The 20,232-nt window shown below is 42.8% G+C and overlaps 1 protein-coding gene and 1 pseudogene across 1 annotated transcript in view; one reads left to right on the top strand and one right to left on the bottom strand.

The window, feature by feature from the left end:
- Positions 1 to 20,232, bottom strand: part of CHN2 (chimerin 2) — a 415,952-nt gene that overhangs the window by 171,287 nt on the left and 224,433 nt on the right. Inside the window, exons 4-6 of the mRNA XM_006896125.1 lie at positions 5,724 to 5,755; positions 1,550 to 1,660; positions 117 to 405 (exon numbers count right to left, since the gene is read on the bottom strand). Coding sequence (XP_006896187.1) covers positions 117 to 405; positions 1,550 to 1,660; positions 5,724 to 5,755 — 432 coding nt within the window. The remainder of the gene's footprint in view (positions 1 to 116; positions 406 to 1,549; positions 1,661 to 5,723; positions 5,756 to 20,232) is intronic.
- On the top strand, positions 17,388 to 18,776 carry LOC102850377 (annotated as a pseudogene).

Here is a 20,232-nt window from a genome sequence, read left to right as displayed (position 1 = left end):
AGTGGGATGGGTCTTCTCCAAAATTCTAGCAAATCACACACATAATTGATCACACAGCTATCCACCATAGTTCTGCATCAGAAAGACGGGGTCCTTTGCACAAGCCTTTGACTTACCTTTTCCACCGCTGAGTGTTCCTCATTGGCAACACTCGCTTTCCTGGATTCGTTTTTCGACCTGCTCAGCCTCCTGGACACCTTTTCTCTGAGTAAAGTGGCATATCCGATGTGTTCATAAATGGGGTTTGTTGTCATCTTTGAAATGTATTCAGAAGCCTTGGTTTCTATGTACAGTGTTATCAAGCCATCTGTCACCAGATCGTGAATGGATTCAAATCTCTTCTCTCCCACAAAGTGCTTCCCATCATAGAAGAGCCTGTAGTTCAAGGTCTGGTTCCCGAACCTGCTCCAGAGAGAAGGAAAGATTGTAATAGCAGAGTACCCTACGTTTCCTGCTCAGTGGATGGAGATTCAGGGGTGCAGGGGGAGGAGCTGTACCGAGCTCCCTGAAGGATCATTTCAAAGCTCAGGAACCTAACCTTCGGGGTCCCTCCCTTAGGGGCTGGCTCTCCCCCTCTACTCTGATACTAAATCTCAGCCTTGTCTGAATCTATGAAGACACTTCATCTCCTCCTGGGGCCCTGGGACACAGAAAACGAACACTCTACATCACTTGATAGCTATTAGAATATTGTCTCAAAACACTATTAATTAAGATGTGCTCTACACGTGCCCAGCTGAAACTTGGGAAGTGTCTTTACACACTCCCAATATGGAGCTGTTGTTGTGTACCATTAAGTCAGATTCCACTCACAGCTGACCCCCAAGCTGGTTTTCAGAGACTTTAAATCACATGGAGGAGATTACCCATTTACTCCAACAGAACAGCTCATGGAGCTGAATCACATGGAGTGCAACTTCTTACCAGGAGGACACCTGAGTTCCCAAATACAGAGTTAGTGCACTGAATATGCCTTCGTGGCTGAATCCAGTACATTTCGCATTTATAACTCCTTCTATGGAGAAAACAGTCTTTCCAATCCCAAAGAGTTCCCAAACTTGTGGAAGATGATCTGATTCATAAATTGAGACCTTCCCCAAATCTTGTAGGATTTACCACGAGGACAAAATAAAATTGCATAATTGATTGTGTAGTAAATTCTTTGGGGTGCTGTGATTTCCCATATGTGTGATTTTATACTAAAATGCCTGAGAGGCCCTTACATGAATGACTCACTGGCATGAAGTGTCGTAACTACCACTCTGAGCACTTTGGGTCCTAACAGACCAAGTGCTCTCCCTTCTAGGCACACAAAAACTGGGGTGAGAAGTTCAAGACTACTGGGACCTGGGGTGTCCAGGAACACTGACTTTCCAGCTAGCTTTACAGTTTACTCTGTGCCCATAAATATGCACCTCTGGGTTCACACAGACATCTGTTGGTGCAGATGCACACACACATACAGCCCCTGATAGGTTGCTGGGGCTTTGTAAACAAAGGGGAAATAAAAATAAAGCGACTAAGACAAGGGGTGAGAGGGGCTTACCGCAGAGCTAGGGTGTAGCACCCTGGCTGCCGCTGGCTTTCTCGGAGGATGTAGGCCCCTTCCACGCCTCGGAGGAGCTCGTCAGCCTGCTCCCGAGAGATGATCCCGTGGAACCTGGAGGAGAGAAGACAGGAGTTCTCTGAAAAAAGGAGATAAGAGAAGACTACCTATAGGAGAGAACAGAACCTGCCGTAGCAGTGAAGCTGGCCAGCCACTTTAACTTGCATTTGGCAGAGACCCAGGGGCAGGCAGGAGAATGAAAACACTTAACAGTGAAAAAAGGGGAGGCTTCACGTGTGCCCCGACTGCTAGGCGGCCAGCTAGAAGTGGGGCATTCTATGTGGTGTTGGAGTACTGAATATACCATGGACTGCTAAGAAAACAAACAGGTTTGTCCTGGAGAGGGTGAAGGCAGACTGCTCCTTGGAGGCAAGGATTCTGAAGCTTTGTCTGACATATTTTGGACATGTTGCAAGGAGGGACCAGGTCTTGGAGAGGAACATCATGCTTGGGAGGGTGGAGGGACAGCACAGGAGATGAAAACCCTCAATGAGCTGGATTGATTCAGTGACTGGGGTGGGGGGTGGGGGGTAAGTGTGCCGGAAATGGTGAGATTGCCACAGGATAGGGCAGAGTTTAGGGCTGTTGTACATAGGGTCACTATGAGTCACAGACGACTCAATGGTACATAACAACAAGAAGAACAATGTACTGTGGAGTTGGAACCAACTAACAGTTGACCCTCCAGTAGGTTTTCAGAGGCAGTAACTTGGAATTGATTGCTCATTTTTCTTTCACAGAGCAGCTGGAGGATTTGAACCATGTGCCTTTGGGTTATCAACACAACTCCTTACTACTCAGGCACCTAAGCTCCCTACGTGGTTGATTAGGGAAGAATACTTGACTTTTTCTGGTTGGTACTACTTGGAGGTGGAGACCAAAACTAGGGAGACTGGGAGTCACTGGTTGATGCTTGGTATCCTGGGCCGGTCACCCCAGAGGCTGCGCGTCAGAGTCCTACTGTCATGGATGATCTGGCCACTCTGCGCATTCAATTTCTCAGAAGTTTGGTCTTCGAAAATCCCAGTCACAAAGGAGGGGAGAACAGCATCTACAGGCCCTGTGCAGTTGGATGAAGGGGGGGGGGGGAGAACTGTGCGCCTTGAATATGGACATGGAACCACCTTACAGCACACTCTTCAGCAGGAAACAGGTGTTCCAGGAGGTGAGCAGAAAGGTAGAATACCCAGGCCACCAGCTTTGAACTACTGTCTTTGCACACACGCTGAAAATGAAAGTCGACACACAAAAAAACCCAACTAATAGCCTCTTTCTTAAAAAAAGAACAATTACCAACTTAGCTCTCAGCACAAACACAGAGAAATGGGTATTATCCTGACTACAAATGAAGTCAACCTGCTTACCTGAAGTGCAGGGGGATGTTATTTTCGACAGTTCATTCTCAGAAAGAATAACAACAATAACATATATTCCTCTATTTCTTTACATTTGCAGAGTGTAGCTTAGGGGTACATCTGAAAAGATGTACCTACTCTCTTTCCCCTTGTTCAAGATAAAGCTTTCTTTGCCTCCAACAAAAGCATTTCACGTGCATGTAGAAACAGAGCATGTCCTGGGACGTTGGTCTTAGCCTTTGGCAGCTTTGGTTGGGAGGTGGATGGCTGAGGCTGGAAGCATGCGCAGGGACCCCAGGGAAGGGGGGTGCAAGTGAGAATTTTGGTCAGGGAACCAGCCCGTGTTCTCTGTTGCCTTCAAGCACAGACATCTGCTCAGCCCATTTCTAGAGCTCTACTCAGTCAGTGCTTCAAAGGGAAGTAGAGGGGCCGCCTTAGAGGCTGAGGCCAGAGCCAAGGCTCCTGGGAGAGGAAAGGGCACTTCCTTTCTAGAATTACTCATGCAATCCTGGGGAGCTTTGAGGAATAAAAACAGAATTCCTGAGCAGAAAACAACTTCTTGACCTCCTCAGAATTCACTCACTCATTGCCATCAAGTTGGAATTGACTGATAGTTGACCATACAGCAGGTTTTCAGAGGCTGTGAATCTCACAAGAGGAAACTGAACACATTTCCACACACATATCCCCCCTCCACCCCCGCTTCAGAGTAGCTAGTGGATTTGAACTGCTAGCCTTTGGGTAGACAGCACAACTCATTACCCAGTAGTAGGCTACAAAGCTTCCGAGAAAGAGAGGAAGGGGTTGAGGGGAATGAGGCAGAGAATTTATTGTCTCCCTAGGATTGCAAAGACTAGGTTAGAGGAGAGATTTAGCTGGATGGTATTTTGAAAAGGTATACATGTCACAAAATTTATTTTCTAATTCCCTTCTAGGTTGAAAAGTAGACCTTGAACTCTGCAGTTTTTATCTTAGAGTAGGGAGGTCAGTACAAAATGTGGCTCTGAATTCTAAAATCAGCTATAAGTCAGAAGCAGTGATGGCCTTAGGAGAATGGGCTCTGGCTTTTCAAGTCTTGGTTTTAGATGTTGGGCACTAAAGCCTGGAGGTCTTGAAGCGACTTTGCCAGAATTAGGGTGAATGCCACATGAAATAAGAGCCACACTCCTGCTCAGGGGAGCAAGGCCTCTGGTTCCCAGGAAGGGCTTTGGCCAGCTTCCAGGCTCAGTGGATCTAAGTGGACCCCACATTGAGTTAGGAGTGACACTGGATCTGGGGGGAAATCCATTGAGAGCAATTCTGGGGCAGAAGCGTTTGGGGCTCTAGTGCTTGTTTCTGAGTGTGGCCAAGGGGCCGATGACCTGTGCAGAGAAGCTGTCTATGTGCTTGTGGCAGGAAAGGCTGGACAGAGGGCCTGGGCAGACAGACTGGGCCCTGAGAATGGGTGGGAGAACGTGAATGTGCGTATATGGTTGTATGAGAGAGAGAGTGTCTCAGTGTGCGGGAGAGAATGTGTGTGTGTGTATGACAGTGTCTCAGTGTGTACGTGAGTATCGTGTGTGTGTGTGTGTGTGTGTGTATGAGGGTGTCTCAGTGTGAATGTGAGAGTGCGTGTGCTTATGAGAATGTCTAAAGTGTGAATGTGAGTCTGTGTGTGTATGGGTGTCTCAGTGTGTATGAGTGTGTGTGTGTGTGTATGAGAGTGTCTCCGTGTGTATGAGAGAGTCTGTGAGTGTGTGAGACAGAGTGTCTCAGTGTGAATGTGAGAGAGTGTGTGTGTGTGTGTGTGTATGAAGAGTCTCAATGTGACTGTGAGAGACAGTCTGTGTGTGCAAGTAAAAAAGAGTGTCTTAAGGTGAGTGTGCATGGATGTTGTATATGTATGAGAGACAGTGTGTCAGTATGAGTGGGTATGTGTGTGTATGAGTGTGTCTCCGTGTGAATGTGTGTGTTGTGTATGTCTGAGTGTGTGTGTGTGTATCAGACACAGGTGGGAGTTTAGTGTCTCAATGGGAGTGAAATGATTGGCCAGGAGAGCCCAGGAAGTTCGTCCTTGAATGAGATTTTATCCCAGATTGGATGAGAGAAGAAAAGTGATTTGCACATTTTATTCTCCCTCAGGAAGGTTCTGCCTGCCTTCTGTGCACTATTGTACACACAACTGTCTTACATTTTGAATTCTTTTTCTGATCATGAATAGATACTTTCTGAGGAAGTAAAACAAAACTGCAGTTGCACTTAGAAGGAAATTGGGGGAGATAATAACTTTAGTATTAAGGTAATTTGGCTAATACAGCCAAATCAAGGGAAATCATCAGTGTGGTTTTCTGGGACTGCACAGAAATGGATTCTCTTTCTTGAGTGCTGTGTTTACTGAGGTAAAGCCAATAATTTGGGTGATGTTTACAACCTTTGACACCCAAATGCTTGTACTGTATTTACATTAGGAAGTAAACTAAAACACCAACAGATCTTCAACTACAGGAAACTCTACCTTTCATTTCAAATCCTCCTCAGCACTCAGCTTTTGCTAGAACACTGTGGTAGAGACACTTCCCCTCCCACATGAATGGAAACCAAGCACCCGAATATTTCTCAGAAAATTCATTACAAAAGAAACTGATTGCATTTATCCTCACTATTAAACCCTTGCACAAGACATTTGTTGAAGACCATATATTAGAGAATTTTTAATGCTTAGTTTTAAATGACACACAAAATACTTATTAAATTATTAAAACAAAGAATAGTATAATACATACTCTCTTCCATAATATTTTGGTCTGTTTTCCACCTATATTAAAAAGAAGAAAAAAATTAATAATGCATTTGAAGTCAAACTTGCTAGATAAAAATATTACTCAAATAGATAGGGTTAGAATCCTAGCAATAACTTTATACAGTCTTTATTCCACAAATCAAAGATCTGTGAAGCCACAGAATTAACCAACACATTCCACTATTAGGAAATGACCTGGAATCAGCACATTTCTCTAATCATTAGGTTCATTAGAAAAAACAACAACAAACAAACAACAAAACCCAACTGCTGAGTGAAAACACCTTCAAAGAAAGCAAATGATACTTGTTTTAATATTAAGACATTTATAAAGACAGCATAAAGCTTTATCATAAAGGACAAAACGAACACTTCTTTCATGAACAGAATACAAGCATCTATTTTAATCTTCATTTCATTATTTCATCTTGCATTTAGGATTAAAACATAGAACACCTAGGTTATATATTAACACAAGTTTAATTTGGCCTCTTTCTAAATAAAAGCTATATCTGAAAATTCCCATTTACCAACAAATGGTTGATAGATTGAAATGAATTTGACACTGGAGGTAAAAGATACAGAAGACAAGATTTAAAATTGACTCAAAACTACAAACATTCCAGAAATGATTTTCCAACCACTGTATCAATCTTGGGATAATCATGTCGCATTGTTATCATATATACAATAAGCTGCTTGCACAAAAATGCTTATTGTCTTAAGTTTATGTTGCTGAAATTGGTGATACATTTATAAGAATCACCATGGTCTTTTGTTATAGTTTTACTTCTGGGATATTGAAAACAAAGTAGGGCCACATTAAGGTAGGAATTTATGCTGGCAGTTACAAGGAAGACAGAAAGTTTATATTTATATACTATAGTAGAATATTTGTCAGCTGTTTCATTTGCAGTCCCTTTTCTGTACAAGCTTTTTAAAAATGTTCTTTTTTTAAAAATTGTGAATTTAATGAAAATTTAGAGATATTTTGGGTTTACATTCATTCTGTGTTGGACATTTTCTTGCCTCTCCCACCCTTCCCCCTCTCCTGCTCCACTTTGCAATGCACCTCTTGTTCCCGGTTGTTGTCATACATATAATGCCTAACGATATGTCACTTTCAGACAGTTCTTCCCCTCATCTGTTCCAATGCGTATTCACTATTTATGCACTCTTTTCCTGCACACCCATGTTTGTTGCACCCACGTTTATTGCTGTATTATTCACAATTGCAAAGAGATGGAAGCAACCCAAGTTCCCATCAACAAACAGCTAGAAAATATGGTTTGGTTTGGTTTTTCTAAAAAAGAAAAGTGTCTTCTCAGCAGGACTCGTTGTGGGGGGGGGGGAGTGCAAGGCACTGAGCAGTCCACTGGTCTACCCACCTCCCCCAAGGATGCAGGGCCCCTGAGTGGGCAGCAGATCACTACAGATGAGGGGAAGTGGAAATTACACAGAGCCACGGCTCTAGGGACCACACTCACAATCCAGCCTAGGATAAACCCAACTGGCATAAAACTAATCATCTAGACACTTCTAAATGTGTGCTCACTGTTCTGTGCATTTTATACTTGGGAAGCAATGAACCAAGGAGAGACATTCATAACTCTTAATCTTCAAGGTTTGAAACCTGCTCGATGTCATTTCTGAAGGAAGATCTAAATAATACCATTAATAGAAGCACAAGGTGTGTAAAAAGGGACCTTGTCATCTTATTTCCTCTTTATCAAACCATTACTCTTCGTGCTGGTAAGCTTTTTAATAAGAATTCAACAATTTTCCATTTATCTAATTCTAGTGTCGAGTGAAGTTCTTTATTAATTTTATGTTTCTGTAGCTACGTAACTCAACCCCAGCCTCTCACAAAATAATTTGAAAACAGAAATGCCAGTGGAGTATATAGCATATAATGGACAAGGTATTTCTCCATTCTTTAGGAGACAATATTCCACATTTTTAAGTGATTATTAAAAAAACCCCACAACCAAACCCACTGTTGTAGAGTCGATTCTCACTCACCATGACCCTCAGAATGACCATCATAATGATTCTCATTCATAAGGACAGAGCAGAACTGCTCCAGAGGGCTTGGCAGGCGTCATCTCCGCAGAAAAGCACACTGCCACATCTTTTTCCTGCAGAAAAGCTGCTGGGTTCAAACCACCTACTTTTTTTGGTTCAAAGCCAAGTACTTAATCACTGTGCCACCAGAGTTCCTTGATTTTCTGTAAGCACATTCTTCTTTCCCTCTTTGTAGTCCAGCATAAGTTTGAAATATCTAGGTACAGTCCCTAGCCTTACTCCTTTTCCCTATCTTACTTTTCCAGAAGGGAGGAGCAATTACTTTGACTTCCTGGACTGATAGCCTGGTAGAGAGAGTCTCCTTCTAACAACTTGTGACAAGCAGGTAAGGATTTAATTAACGTCAGATTTTAATTATCTCTTAATGAGACAATGGACTTGTTCCAGTCCATCAATCATCACAATGTATGGTATATTTATGTTCAGGGTTCGGTGTTCCATTTCTTTTCTGTACCATGAAGTAATGTCCTTAGAGAACCAATGATGGAAAAGTCCAAGGGGTTCTAGGATGTCTCCACTTGAAAACCCACCCCAAACCTTCTGCCGTCATGTCAGTTCCAAATCAGGTGACTGCATGTGTTACAGACCAGGTGTGTTCCTCAGGGTTTTACAAAAGCATGTAACCAGGCCTTTCTTACACAGTGCCTCTGAGCACGTAGAAACTACCAACCTTTAGTCAAGTGCAAGCTTTGGGTACCCCCAGGGATCTTCTACATTTGCAGCAAGAAAGAAATATTTAAGGAGAACTCTAATGTAACCACAAAAACACAACTTAAACCCTCAAGTCAAAACCGACTCATAGCTGACCTTCCACTCATCTCCTAGGGCTGTATATCACACAGGAAAATGACCCATCTTTTCCCCTGAGGAGCCACTGATAGTTTTGAGCTGCCAGAGAGACAGGACCTTTTGGTAAGAATGCAGCTCCCTGTGGAATATGCCATCAGAGCTCCCTACTCTCAAAAGAGGATGTTGGTATCATGATGCCTTGAGGGATGTCAAATAAGGTCACGGCCAGAGGAGAGCTTGGCCAATTGGACAAATGTTCCATATACAATAACTTACAGGGCTTGGCTAGCTCAGTTGGTAGAGCATGTGACCCTTAACCTTGGGGTTGTGGGCTTGAGCATCACATTGGAATATAGAAAACAAGAGCATTAAATTATAAGGCAATTGAAAGATTGTATAAAACACAATGCACATGAATGAAACACAAAGTTTATTAACTATTGTATGCAAACCAAGAAAAAATACAAAAGATTTTGTGTGGTATAGGCTACACTTGGAATAGGGCCAGGGATAAACCCAAATATTTAATGGAAAGTGAGTAAAATATTATTCATTGTTTATCTGAAAGGCAAACTCAATTAGATACACATACTGGTTTTTCCTTCTCCTCCCACCCCCAAATGTGCACACCAGGCATAGGAGAAATGAAAGATGGAAGTCAGACAGTGTAAAGTTCAAGGTTAAGGTTGGCTATCCAATCACTGGCTCCCTGCTGTGTGGCCTGTTTGGATAGCTGTTTGATTCACTCTCTTCCCTTTATTGTCTCTGTCACTCTCAGAGAAAGAAGTCTATGTTCAGACTGCCTGAGTGTGCTAAGTCTCATCTGATCTCAGCAAAAACCATACGTGTTCTTGGTAATGTTAACCAGGTTGACAGTTTTGGAATAAAAAAGCTAAAACAACCAACAAACAAAAAATCCTTCATTTTTCTTAACTTTTTTGCTCTTACAGGAATCTAAACATAGTTTCTAACCTCTATTTCCCAGTAAACTTTGAACCAATCAGGAACTTCACTTTCATTCTAAGCTAAGTGATTTCCCAGTGCTCACAGAAGATCACATTTTACCCAGGATGGATAATATCAGGTCCTCAGATCCAGACAAAACAGAGTTGACCCAGTGACAAGAGACCTGCTTAAAAAGATGTCGTCACCTGTATGCTGTGACCCAGCAGGGGCTTTAAGAACCTGGCTCACTTGCCAGGTGGAGCACTGTATCAGTAGCTGATGGCAGTTGGGACCCATCTGTGAAATGAGGGTTTGTTTCATCAAAGAAGCCATAACACTAATATCTCTCTCTCTCTCTCTCTCATGTGTGTACCATCAAATTGGATCTGACTGGTACAGGAGGAGATTGTCCCTCCTTCTTCAGCAGAGCATCTGGTGGGTTCGAACCGTGCACCTCTGGGATTGCAGTGCAGCTTCTTGCCACTAGGCCACCAGATCTCGCCTGACTTTTAATTTTTAAAAGTACATGAACACCTTCAGTGATACCAATGAATGTGCATGAGCAAGAGGGCACTTAATACATAAAAAGGAAGGCGGCTCAGAAATTCACTGTGCATTCTCACTGGGAATTACGTTTGTTAATATCAGGCCACTTGATTGACAAAATAGAAGGATAACTTAGTGTTCATGAGGATGCAGACGGCGACCGACCATATAACCTATCTCAACATGAATGAAGGTTGACTCTGGAGCTTCCCTGGCACTGTGACTACTCGGGATAGCAGCTGGAGTCAGATACCCCTCATTGTGGATCATGGTGAGCCCGGTCACTGTGGGCATGGATTACAGGAACTGGATCCTCCATGCCTGCTCTTGGGATGTAGCTCCACTCCACGAAATGAAGCAGTATGCCTTTTAAAGAACCATAGCAAGTGAGCTTTGGTGCCATGATGGGTAAGAGTTGTGCTGTCAACCCTAAAGCATGCAGTTCGAATCCATCAGGTGCTCTGTAGGAGAAATATGGGCAATCTCTTCCCAGCAATTTACAGCCTCTGAAAACCTACTGGAGGGCCAGGGTTGGGCTTGTGTTGATGGCACTTAACAACAGAGCCGAGGTAGTAATATATAGAGAAATGCACACTGGATCCTCCAATTATGGCTACTTAGTTGTTTTATCCAACTCAGAAAGGAACATTTGTCTTCAGAGAAGGGGAAATGAATTATCATAAAATGAATTCTGAACACATGGTCTGATCAGACAGAATGGTGGCTAATTTATGTTTTTCAGTACAAATGAACTTTTCAATATAAATAAGCATAATCTAATAAGAAGACTCCCCTAAGGAAGGCAATTTGTGCTAATTTCTCTGTTGTACAAAAGACTGTTTTTGGCATTCCTCCCTGGTGCCTGCCTTAAGACATGCTGCCCTTTCTCTTGAATAGCCTTACAGCTGCACGTCTCAAACTGAACTGCAACACATTTGAAGCAGAAACTTCAAGATGCTTGCTAAAGGTTGGATGTTTGTGACTGTCCTCAGACCAACTGGAGGTGGGATATGTTATTTACCCAAGCTGCCTAGGCAATTTCTAAACTCAGTAAAATGTTCTAACATCTAGAATCTAGAAACCTCTACAGGTATATGTGCCACTTACCAGTCATAACACATTCTGTGAAACAGGATTTTATGTAATTTGGACGTGTGAATCAACTGTGTGCAAAAGCTATGTATGGGGCTTGGCTGGGGGAGGCACTGGCTCCCTTCCCACCAGGATGCCTCAGGTGAGGACTTCCGGGTTCCACCTGGCTGTCACTGCTTCATCAGCTTAGCCAGTTGTAGGAAAGGTCATCTCACTGATGAGAATCATGTGGGTTGACGCACGCTCATAAAATGAATTCCGAGTACATAAACCAGATAGAATGGCAGCTAATTTATGTTTTTCAGTCCAAGTGAACTTTTCATTGTAAATAAACATCATTTCATAACATGAGTTCTGCAGGGACCCCATCAGTCAAGTGCAGAGACTAGGCCCACAAATTCAGAACTAGGGTGGACCAGCCTGAAAGTTGTTGTCTGGGCCTCCATCACTGCAGACTAAGTGGCTCTGGGCCAAATGCCACAGCCAGGCAGAAGTGGGGCTCCAACTGCAGGTGAGGGTCTGGTGTCCTAGCGCTCACATCTCTGAGTGCCCAGCCCACAGATGTACATGTAGTCTGATGCCGACCTTATAAGATGCAAGTGATGTATACATGCATTTGCTTTGTGAAAGAATGGACTTGGGAACAAGTGCCATTTCAGCAAACAAGTTAAAGTTATTCAGAGTCCAGTCGAGCAAATGGGATGAGTTACCACTGGAGAAAAAAAATGAGGGTATGCTTAGACCTCATATTTTGTGATTCTTGCAAAGGTATTTTAGAAGAGACATTTCCAGAATGTTGTTAGCAACAGGAACTCCCTGGAAATCTTCAGTAAGAGGCAGTTATGTGAGTGATGGCTGAGCAGGCGAGCTCTGAACTCAGACTCCCTGGGATGGAGGGCCACCGTTAGCCACATCAGCTAAGAGACCATAACAAATCATTAAACTATTCCTTGTTTGCTCATATTTAAAATGTTGTTGTTGTTGTTGATCTCCATCAAGTTGAGGATGGCTCATAGCGACCCTATGAACAAAAGACCTGAGGCCTTTCTATAACATAACGATCATCCTTTCTCCAGGTTCATAGTTTCCAGAGGCATGTGATTTAGGATGCCACTCCTGCTTCCAAACCTGTCTTAAACTGGGAGCTCTACCCAACACTGTCCACCATGAGCAGCCTATTTAAAATGAGGATGATAAGTAAAACTGCAAGTTGATAATGACAATATTCAGATGCTAAATCATCAAATACCTTCCCCATCATGTAGTTGTAATTATTAAGTAAGTCAATATAGGCTTTGTGCTTACAGTGGTGCCTGGCACACAGAAACACTAGATGGTGGCCATTATTACTGGTCTCCAGAGGAGTTCTGCGCTATACTGATGGAGGATTTAACCCAATGAGAACATTGATCACATTGTGTGTTAAATACATTCTTGCCAGGATCTTCTCAACTGACCCTGAGCTCTTTAAGGCAGTATTACTGCTTCCCAGAATCTCACCCACTATATGACACAGAATAAACACAAAAACCCTTTGTCATCTGAATTGAGTCCATTCCTGAAAATGTGTTGGACTATAAACTTTCAAGAAATACTAACCTACTATTAATTACCTCTCATGCAATATAAACCTTTGGAAACCAAATGAAAGGTCAGAGTTGGTTCTGACTCCACAGCCTGGTGGTGTATTGGTGGAATTCTTGCTTTTCATGTGGGAGACCCAGGTTTATTTCCCAGCCAATGTACCTCATGGACAGCCCCCACCCATCTGTCACTGAAGGTGTATGAGATGCTCTGGAGCTGAACAGTTTTCAGTGGACTATCAGACTAGAAAAGTAGGAAGAAAGATCTGGCAATCTACTTCTGATTTGAAAACCACATGAATCACAATATGAGATGGCACAGGATTGAGTCAAGTTTTGTTCTGTTTGCATGGGGGCCTGTGAATTATGTGTCAGTCAACCTGACAGCAATTAATAACAACTACAGATACTATTAATATTAGTTGGTAAAGGAATGAATGCTCAGTACATCCAAAACTGTCCATTTACCCACATATCACTCACTACACACTTAAACAATACTATATTCTCAAACAACTACATGGCAAACCTAACAAGAAAGACTGCACAATGTAAATTACTGAAAACACCAGTTACTTAGCAAACTGTTCAACATTTACAGGAACAATTAGCAGGTATGTTTGTGTGCAGCTCATACCTGAATAGAATACAAATTTCCTTTTATTTCTACAGTAAACATGTATGATAATTAAGATACAGAGTGAAATAACATTGCCAAAGACTTGAAAGATGCTATCCAATCTGGATCTGCGTAGGCAGGAAGCAGATATAAACAAATACTAAAGGGCTAATTTGTCAGGGGGAAAAGTGGGAACAGTTACAGATGTAATATGTAGTTTAGTTAAACACTGGGTCCAAGCGGGAGAAAAATGTGAGACAGGAGACGCTCACCTCACATCTCCAAGCTCCCTTGTGGGTCATAGTGTGACCTGGGGCAACAGCCTTTGCATCCACTCGTAGACTATGACCAATACTAGTCTCTGTCTTGACTACTCCCTCCTGTTCAGCCCCATAGAATTTTCAATGGTTGATGTTTTTCCTACACAATTCATTGTGCCTTTCTTTTTTTTTTTAAACACCCCTCCCCCCAGTTCGCTCCTCTCTTTGAAAAGCAAAAGACAAACTTCTTCTTTGTTGGTATACGATCCCCTCATCCCCTCGCACCCACACCCACGCCCCCCCCACGCCCCAAATGCTCTCCACTATGCAACCTTAATTCTGGATTCCTGTGATAATCATAATGTGCCTTTCTTTTGAAGTACTTCTGGGTGGATTAGAATCTCCAATGTTTTGTTTAGTAGCCAAGTAGCCAAGGACATGACTATGTATTAGATTTTCTGAAATGTCCCCAATTTCTCCTCACATGTACTGAATACCTTAAAATCTCATTGGAATGAACTGAATTCCATCAATGCATTAACAAATGAAAACGCAAATGCATTGCCTGTGAGTCAGAGCCTCCAGTGGGGTTTTGGGAGGCTGTAAATTGCAGGAGAGAAGAAGATTGCCCACTTTCTCCTGCTGAGGCTGGTGGATTCAAACTGTCAGAGCGGTTAGCAACACAACTCCCACTGACACAATAACCACAGCTAGCGGCAATGAGTTTGCTTAGATGTAGTGCTATTTTGGGCCTCTTACATATTTCCTCGAAATTTAGAATTATAGTGTACATATGCCGAAAGCACCTGGAAATGCTTTTCAATTTATTCTTCTAATTTTAAGGAAGAATTCTCAGCGTTTTGCCAGGTTTGAATGAACAGTAGGGTGACAGCTGCATAGTGAGAGACAGGAAGCATAATCCTTAAATGAGTTTGCTTTATAGTCAGATTATCATTGCCTAGATAAACATGAGTTCCTTTATATTCAACACAAAGACATTTAAAGAATATTGCAAGTCCTCTGTAAACAAGGTTTCCAATTATTGAAAAAAGAACGATTTTATAATCTCTCAGCAGCTGGCATATATGCTAAGATTTTACCTAAAAGAAATAATTTAAAAACTCAATTTAGCAGCCTCCTGTACCAGGCAGCTAGACTGCTGGGTGGGTTTTTGTTTTTTTAAAGATAGATCAAGTGGGGAGAAAAGGCTTTTCATCGGGGGATTTGTTTTGAGGATATTGGGGCAATTTCATCCTGAAAAAATAAATATAGGTAATTCTTTTCTAATTAGAAATCCAGGCTATCTATTGAGAGGGAAAGAAAGAAAATGCAAATATGGAAACGGATACCCTTGTAGTTATACTGCTTACTACAGAATGAAAATTGAGCAAACTTTCAAATCTCCTTCTTCCTTTGATTTAGACTTGAAGGTTTTCTTTCCCCTCGTGGTGGTCCTTTAAGAATTCTGAGTACTGATGAAGTGACTTTCTTCCTGTCTTGATTACAATGTATTATATATGTAAAAGTCTCCTGTAATAAACCTTTAAAAGAGTACTGGTGGGCTTTGCAGTAAGGAAGGAGTCCCAGTGGCAGAGTGAGCAAAAGTTGGCAGTTCAAATCTACTAGTGGCTCAGAGGGGAAATGCTGGGCAGTTTCTTCTTTGTAAGCATTGGAAACCCACTGGCAGGTCGCCATGGATAGGAATCAACTCGATGTCTGTGGGTATGCTGTGAACTACATAGCACACATCAAAGCTCTGTCATCTGTTTACCCTGATTGCCCAGTGCACATGCCCTTTGAACTTGCACAAGGGCGAGGCAGGTGAAAGGGAACAGTTCTTGTCTTTGTATGTCTGTTTCCAGTGCCTCCAGGACTAATAGAATGATAGAAAAGAGTGTCTACTTTATGCCCTGTGCCACCTGTCTGGAGCTCCTGGACCTTTCAAGGAAGGCTTTCAGCAGAGCATGCGGCAGTTTTCATGGCTCGTATCTTGACCCTTGAGGCCTCCTCTCAGCCACGGGCCAAGAGTGATGTCCTCCCTGCGATTCTCTTCATCAAGACCCTGGGCCTTCGCTGGAATGCGAGCAAGCCGATATGCCATTCAGATTCTCTGCCTCTAGGACTTGCAAGCTGAGCAGCAACAGGAAAAAAATGTTAGCTAATTCACATGTATGGCAGAGTCTGATAATAACAGTGATCAAAAGGATGCTAGGTGTCAGCCACTGTTCTGAATACTCTTTAAATGTATTAAAACAGAAAAACTGAGATGGAGAAACAGAGTGGAAAAGCAGGAGTATTACCCGGAAGCCCTGACCCTTTACCCCAACCCCATGCCCATGCCCAGAGATCATCCAGTTCTCCTCGCAGGCCTGTTTCCCCTCCTTAAGACCCTTTGTTTAGTTCACTTTTCTACTCAAGGATGTCCTCATAGACATCTAACGCCCCTTCCCTCTCCTACATTTAGTCAAAATTGGTTTCTCTTGCTCACAACAGAATGCTAAGTAATATTTCCATTAAGTCAGGCTCTCCCGGGCCAGGGCCAAACGTCCGTAAGGCTGGATCTTGGCATCCTGACACACACCCAGGATCCGGCAGCAACGCTCTGCAAGATGCATTTCAAAATCACTGGAAGAATGAATGCTTTCCCAGCAGCTGGGGGCCTCTCTGTGAATTGAGGTCCATTCTCACCTCAGGCTCCCAGAATACCCCAAAGCCTGGCAGTGGACAGAGGTACTCACAACTCTTGCTGGCCCAGATCCTCCTCCTGACAGCTCATTTATACCCTCTCCTCCTCGCTCCATCTTCTCTGGCACTGTGACTCCTTGGCTCTACATGTTGGCTCCTGACACCCACCCTGGGCGCTCCTTGTCTGGACAACCCAATTGGGCTCACTGCTCTAGCTTGGAACTGCTACTCTCTTGGCTGGAGCTCCTTGCTCATCCTCTGGCACCCTGAAGCCTACAGAGAAAATGGCCCCTTGTCTTCCATCAAGCCAAGTACCAAAGAGGCTATGCTGGCCGGGCTGGCCTCTCACTGGGGCAGGGGAACCACATGAGATAGATAGGTCAACCTGTTCATCCACGTAACACTTCCTACAGGTGAGCAGAAGGAAATGATCATGATTACAACCTAGAAAATCCTATAGGAAGTTCTGCTCAGTCACATGGAATCACAATGAGTCAAAAATCAACTTCATGGCCCCTAATAATGGATGCCTCTGAGTTGTGGTGTTTGAATAGTGTACTGAACATTCCATAGGCTTCCAAAAGAACAAAGCAATATGCCTTGGAGAAAGTGCAGCCCGGGTGCCCCTTACAAGCAAAGATGGGGAAACTTAATGTCACATATTTTGGTCATGTTGTCAGGAGGGACTATCCTTTGGAAGAGACAATATGCCTGGAAAGGCGGAGGGTCAGTGAAAGAAAGAAAGATCTTGAACAAGTTAGATGGACACAGAGACTGTAACAAGGGGTTCAAATGTAGTAGAAATAAGGCAGATGGCACAGGATAGGGCAAAGTTCAGATCCATTGTTCATAGGGTCACTAGAAATTATAGTCAGGCCGCCGCCGCCTCGCCGCGGCTTGAGGGCGGGAGGCTGGGGGAGGGTAGCGGAGCCGGCGCTGCCGCCATGTTGGGTCTGAGGCGGCTGCTGTAGGCGTGGAGAGAGCGAGCAGGCGGCGTCGTGGTACCGGCCTCTCTGCAAGCGGCCCTGAGCGGCGGCAGAGCCATGAGCGGGGGAACCCCTTACATCGGCAGCAAGATCAGCCTCATTTCCAAGGCAGAGATACGCTACGAGGGCATCCTGTACACCATCGATACCGAGAACTCCACCGTAGCCCTCGCCAAAGTTCGGTCCTTTGGTACAGAAGACAGACCAACAGATCGACCGATACCACCTCGAGATGAATTCTTTGAATACATTCTATTCCGAGGAAGTGATATTAAAAATCTCACTGTTTGTGAGCCACCAAAACCACAATGCTCTTTGCCTCAGGACCCAGTCATTGTTCAGTCTTCACTAGGTTCCTCTACTTCTTCATTCCAATTGGTGGGTTCATATGGACCTTTTGACAGGATGCCGACGTACAGTCAGTTCAGTCCAAGTTCCATAGTTGGACAGCAATTTGGTGCTGTTGGTGTTGCTGGAAACTCTTTGACAGCTTTTGGAGCAGAAGCATCTTCAAACAGTGGTACCTTATCCCAAAGTAGTGCCGTTGGGTCTACCTTCACATAGGATTCGAGATCTCTAAAACCTCAGTTATCACAAGGTCGTTCAAGCCCTCAGTTAGACCCTTTGAGAAAAAGCCCAACCATGGAACAAGCAGTACAGACCGCCTCAGCCCACTTACCTGCTCCAGCACCTGTTGGGAGAAGGAGCCCTGTATCAACCAGGCCTTTGCCATCTACCAGCCAAAAAGCAATAGAGAATCAAGAGCACAGGCGAGTTGAAGTGCATAAAGTTCCAAGGCCAGAAAATGAGCAACTTAGAAATGAAAGCAAGAAACAAGTAGGTGCTCCTTCAGGTCCAAGGAGAGGCCGTGGGGGTCATCGAGGTGGCAGGGGAAGATTTGGTATTCGGAGAGATGGGCCAATGAAATTTGAGAAAGACTTTGACTTTGAAAGTGCAAATGCACAATTTAACAAAGAAGAAATTGACAGAGAGTTCCATAATAAACTTAAATTAAAAGAAGATAAACTTGAGAAGCAGGAGAAACCTGTGAATAGTGAAGACAAAGGAGACTCAGGAGTGGATACCCAAAACAGTGAAGGAAATGCTGATGAGGAAGATCCACTTGGACCTAATTGCTATTATGACAAAACGAAATCCTTCTTTGATAATATTTCATGTGATGATAACAGAGAACGGAGACCAGCATGGGCTGAAGAAAGAAGATTAAATGCTGAGACGTTTGGAATCCCACTACGTCCAAACCGTGGCCGTGGCGGCTACCGAGGCCGAGGAGGTCTTGGCTTCCGTGGAGGCAGAGGGCGTGGAAATGGCAGGGGTGGCACCTTCGCCAGCCCTCGAGGGTTTTGTGGTGGATTTAGAGGAGGTCGTGGGGGCCGAGAGTTTGCAGATTTTGAATATAGGAAAACCACAGCTTTTGGGCCCTAAAAGGTCTGGATCGATCATACTGCTTTCTGAAAGAAAGACAACAAAGTTGCTGCATAGTCTACAAACAAATCTGAAAATGAAAATTCTAGCTCTTCATACTCCTGAAAATTGGTTTCAGTCTTTTGAAGAATGAAGAAGTTAATTCGCTGTATATTTGTCACCAGCACTGGGTTTTGTTTTGTGTTTTGTTTTCTTGCTTAATTTCAAAGATACAGTGAAACCTATGAGAGCCAGAACCTAATGGGACTGCCTTGTTTTTTGGGTCTCACAGGTTTTCTACCTTTGACAGGGTATAGTCTTAATATGTTTCTATTGCTCTCTTTAATGGAAAATATTTTGTTTTTCTTTTCTGACAGGTTTCTGCCTTACACAGGTTCCATCTTTTTCAGGATTTACTATATTGGGGAAGGGGAAAGAAGGTTCATCTTTGAAAATGAGCCTTTAAAAATATATTTGAAATAGCAAAAGGTTACATGATTATTTTTTTTTTAATGTATAGTTAAACTAAAGCAGTACTTCATTGGGACTTAGAAGTATTTTTTATTACTGAGAGGATTTTTCTTATCACTAAGTTGTATTTGGCAATTATTGCAAGTTGCCTGTGAATGGGGTCGCCGTGATACTGTGTTTTGAGAAAGTGTATGTATGTGTCTTTCTTTTTTCTCTTTTGGAAATCCCATAATATCCCTTTTGAGATAGCTCAATTAATTAGGGTGCTGGACGATAGAGAATTTTGTCAGTCAACTATGTACACACAGTAAATACTGTTTCTTAGGCAAAGGTAACTTTTTTTATATAGTTGTAAAATTCCATTATATTCCATTGCCAAAGAAACATTAAGAACTTTGTATAGCTGTATAAAAAAGCAACTAATTTTTTAAAGAATAAACATTTTAAAGTCAGAAAAAAAAAAAGAAATTATAGTCAACTGGACAGTGCCTAACAACAACAACAACAATAACAACAACACTCTCACTTCAAAACCTGCTATTCTCTTTTCTTGTCTTTAGCACACATAAGCACATGGGAATATTCTTTATAGAACAACCCTTCACTTATTAGAAGCTAGTATTGTGTCACCTCATTACACATTCTTCCCCAAACTAAATAATCCTAGTTCATTTAACCTTTTATAATAGGTCCCATCCCCCCCATCCTTAATTCATCTTCATTATTCTTCTTAGATCTCACTTTAAATTCTCCACATTCCTCTTAAGCTTAAAGAGCTTGAGTACCCAATAGCATCAAATCAAATCAAGGGCAAACTAATCCTATTCTTACATTTCTAGGGAGAAAATATTGGGTGAATATACTCATCTCATTATACTTCATTCTCGTTAGTAAATTCCTTCCTTCAAAGTTTAATGATATTTGGGTTAAGTAGTACCAAATTACTTTGGAAAATGCAAAGAAAGTACCATTCTCACTTTTCTCCCTTAAGTCAGTTCCCCCCTTC

Source organism: Elephantulus edwardii, unplaced genomic scaffold (assembly GCF_000299155.1).
Source record: "Elephantulus edwardii isolate Elephantulus edwardi_28Jun2011 unplaced genomic scaffold, EleEdw1.0 scaffold00182, whole genome shotgun sequence".
Classification (NCBI taxonomy): Eukaryota; Metazoa; Chordata; class Mammalia; order Macroscelidea; family Macroscelididae; genus Elephantulus; species Elephantulus edwardii.
Note: the sequence above shows the minus strand (reverse complement) of the source record. Positions and strands in the feature narration are given on the sequence as shown.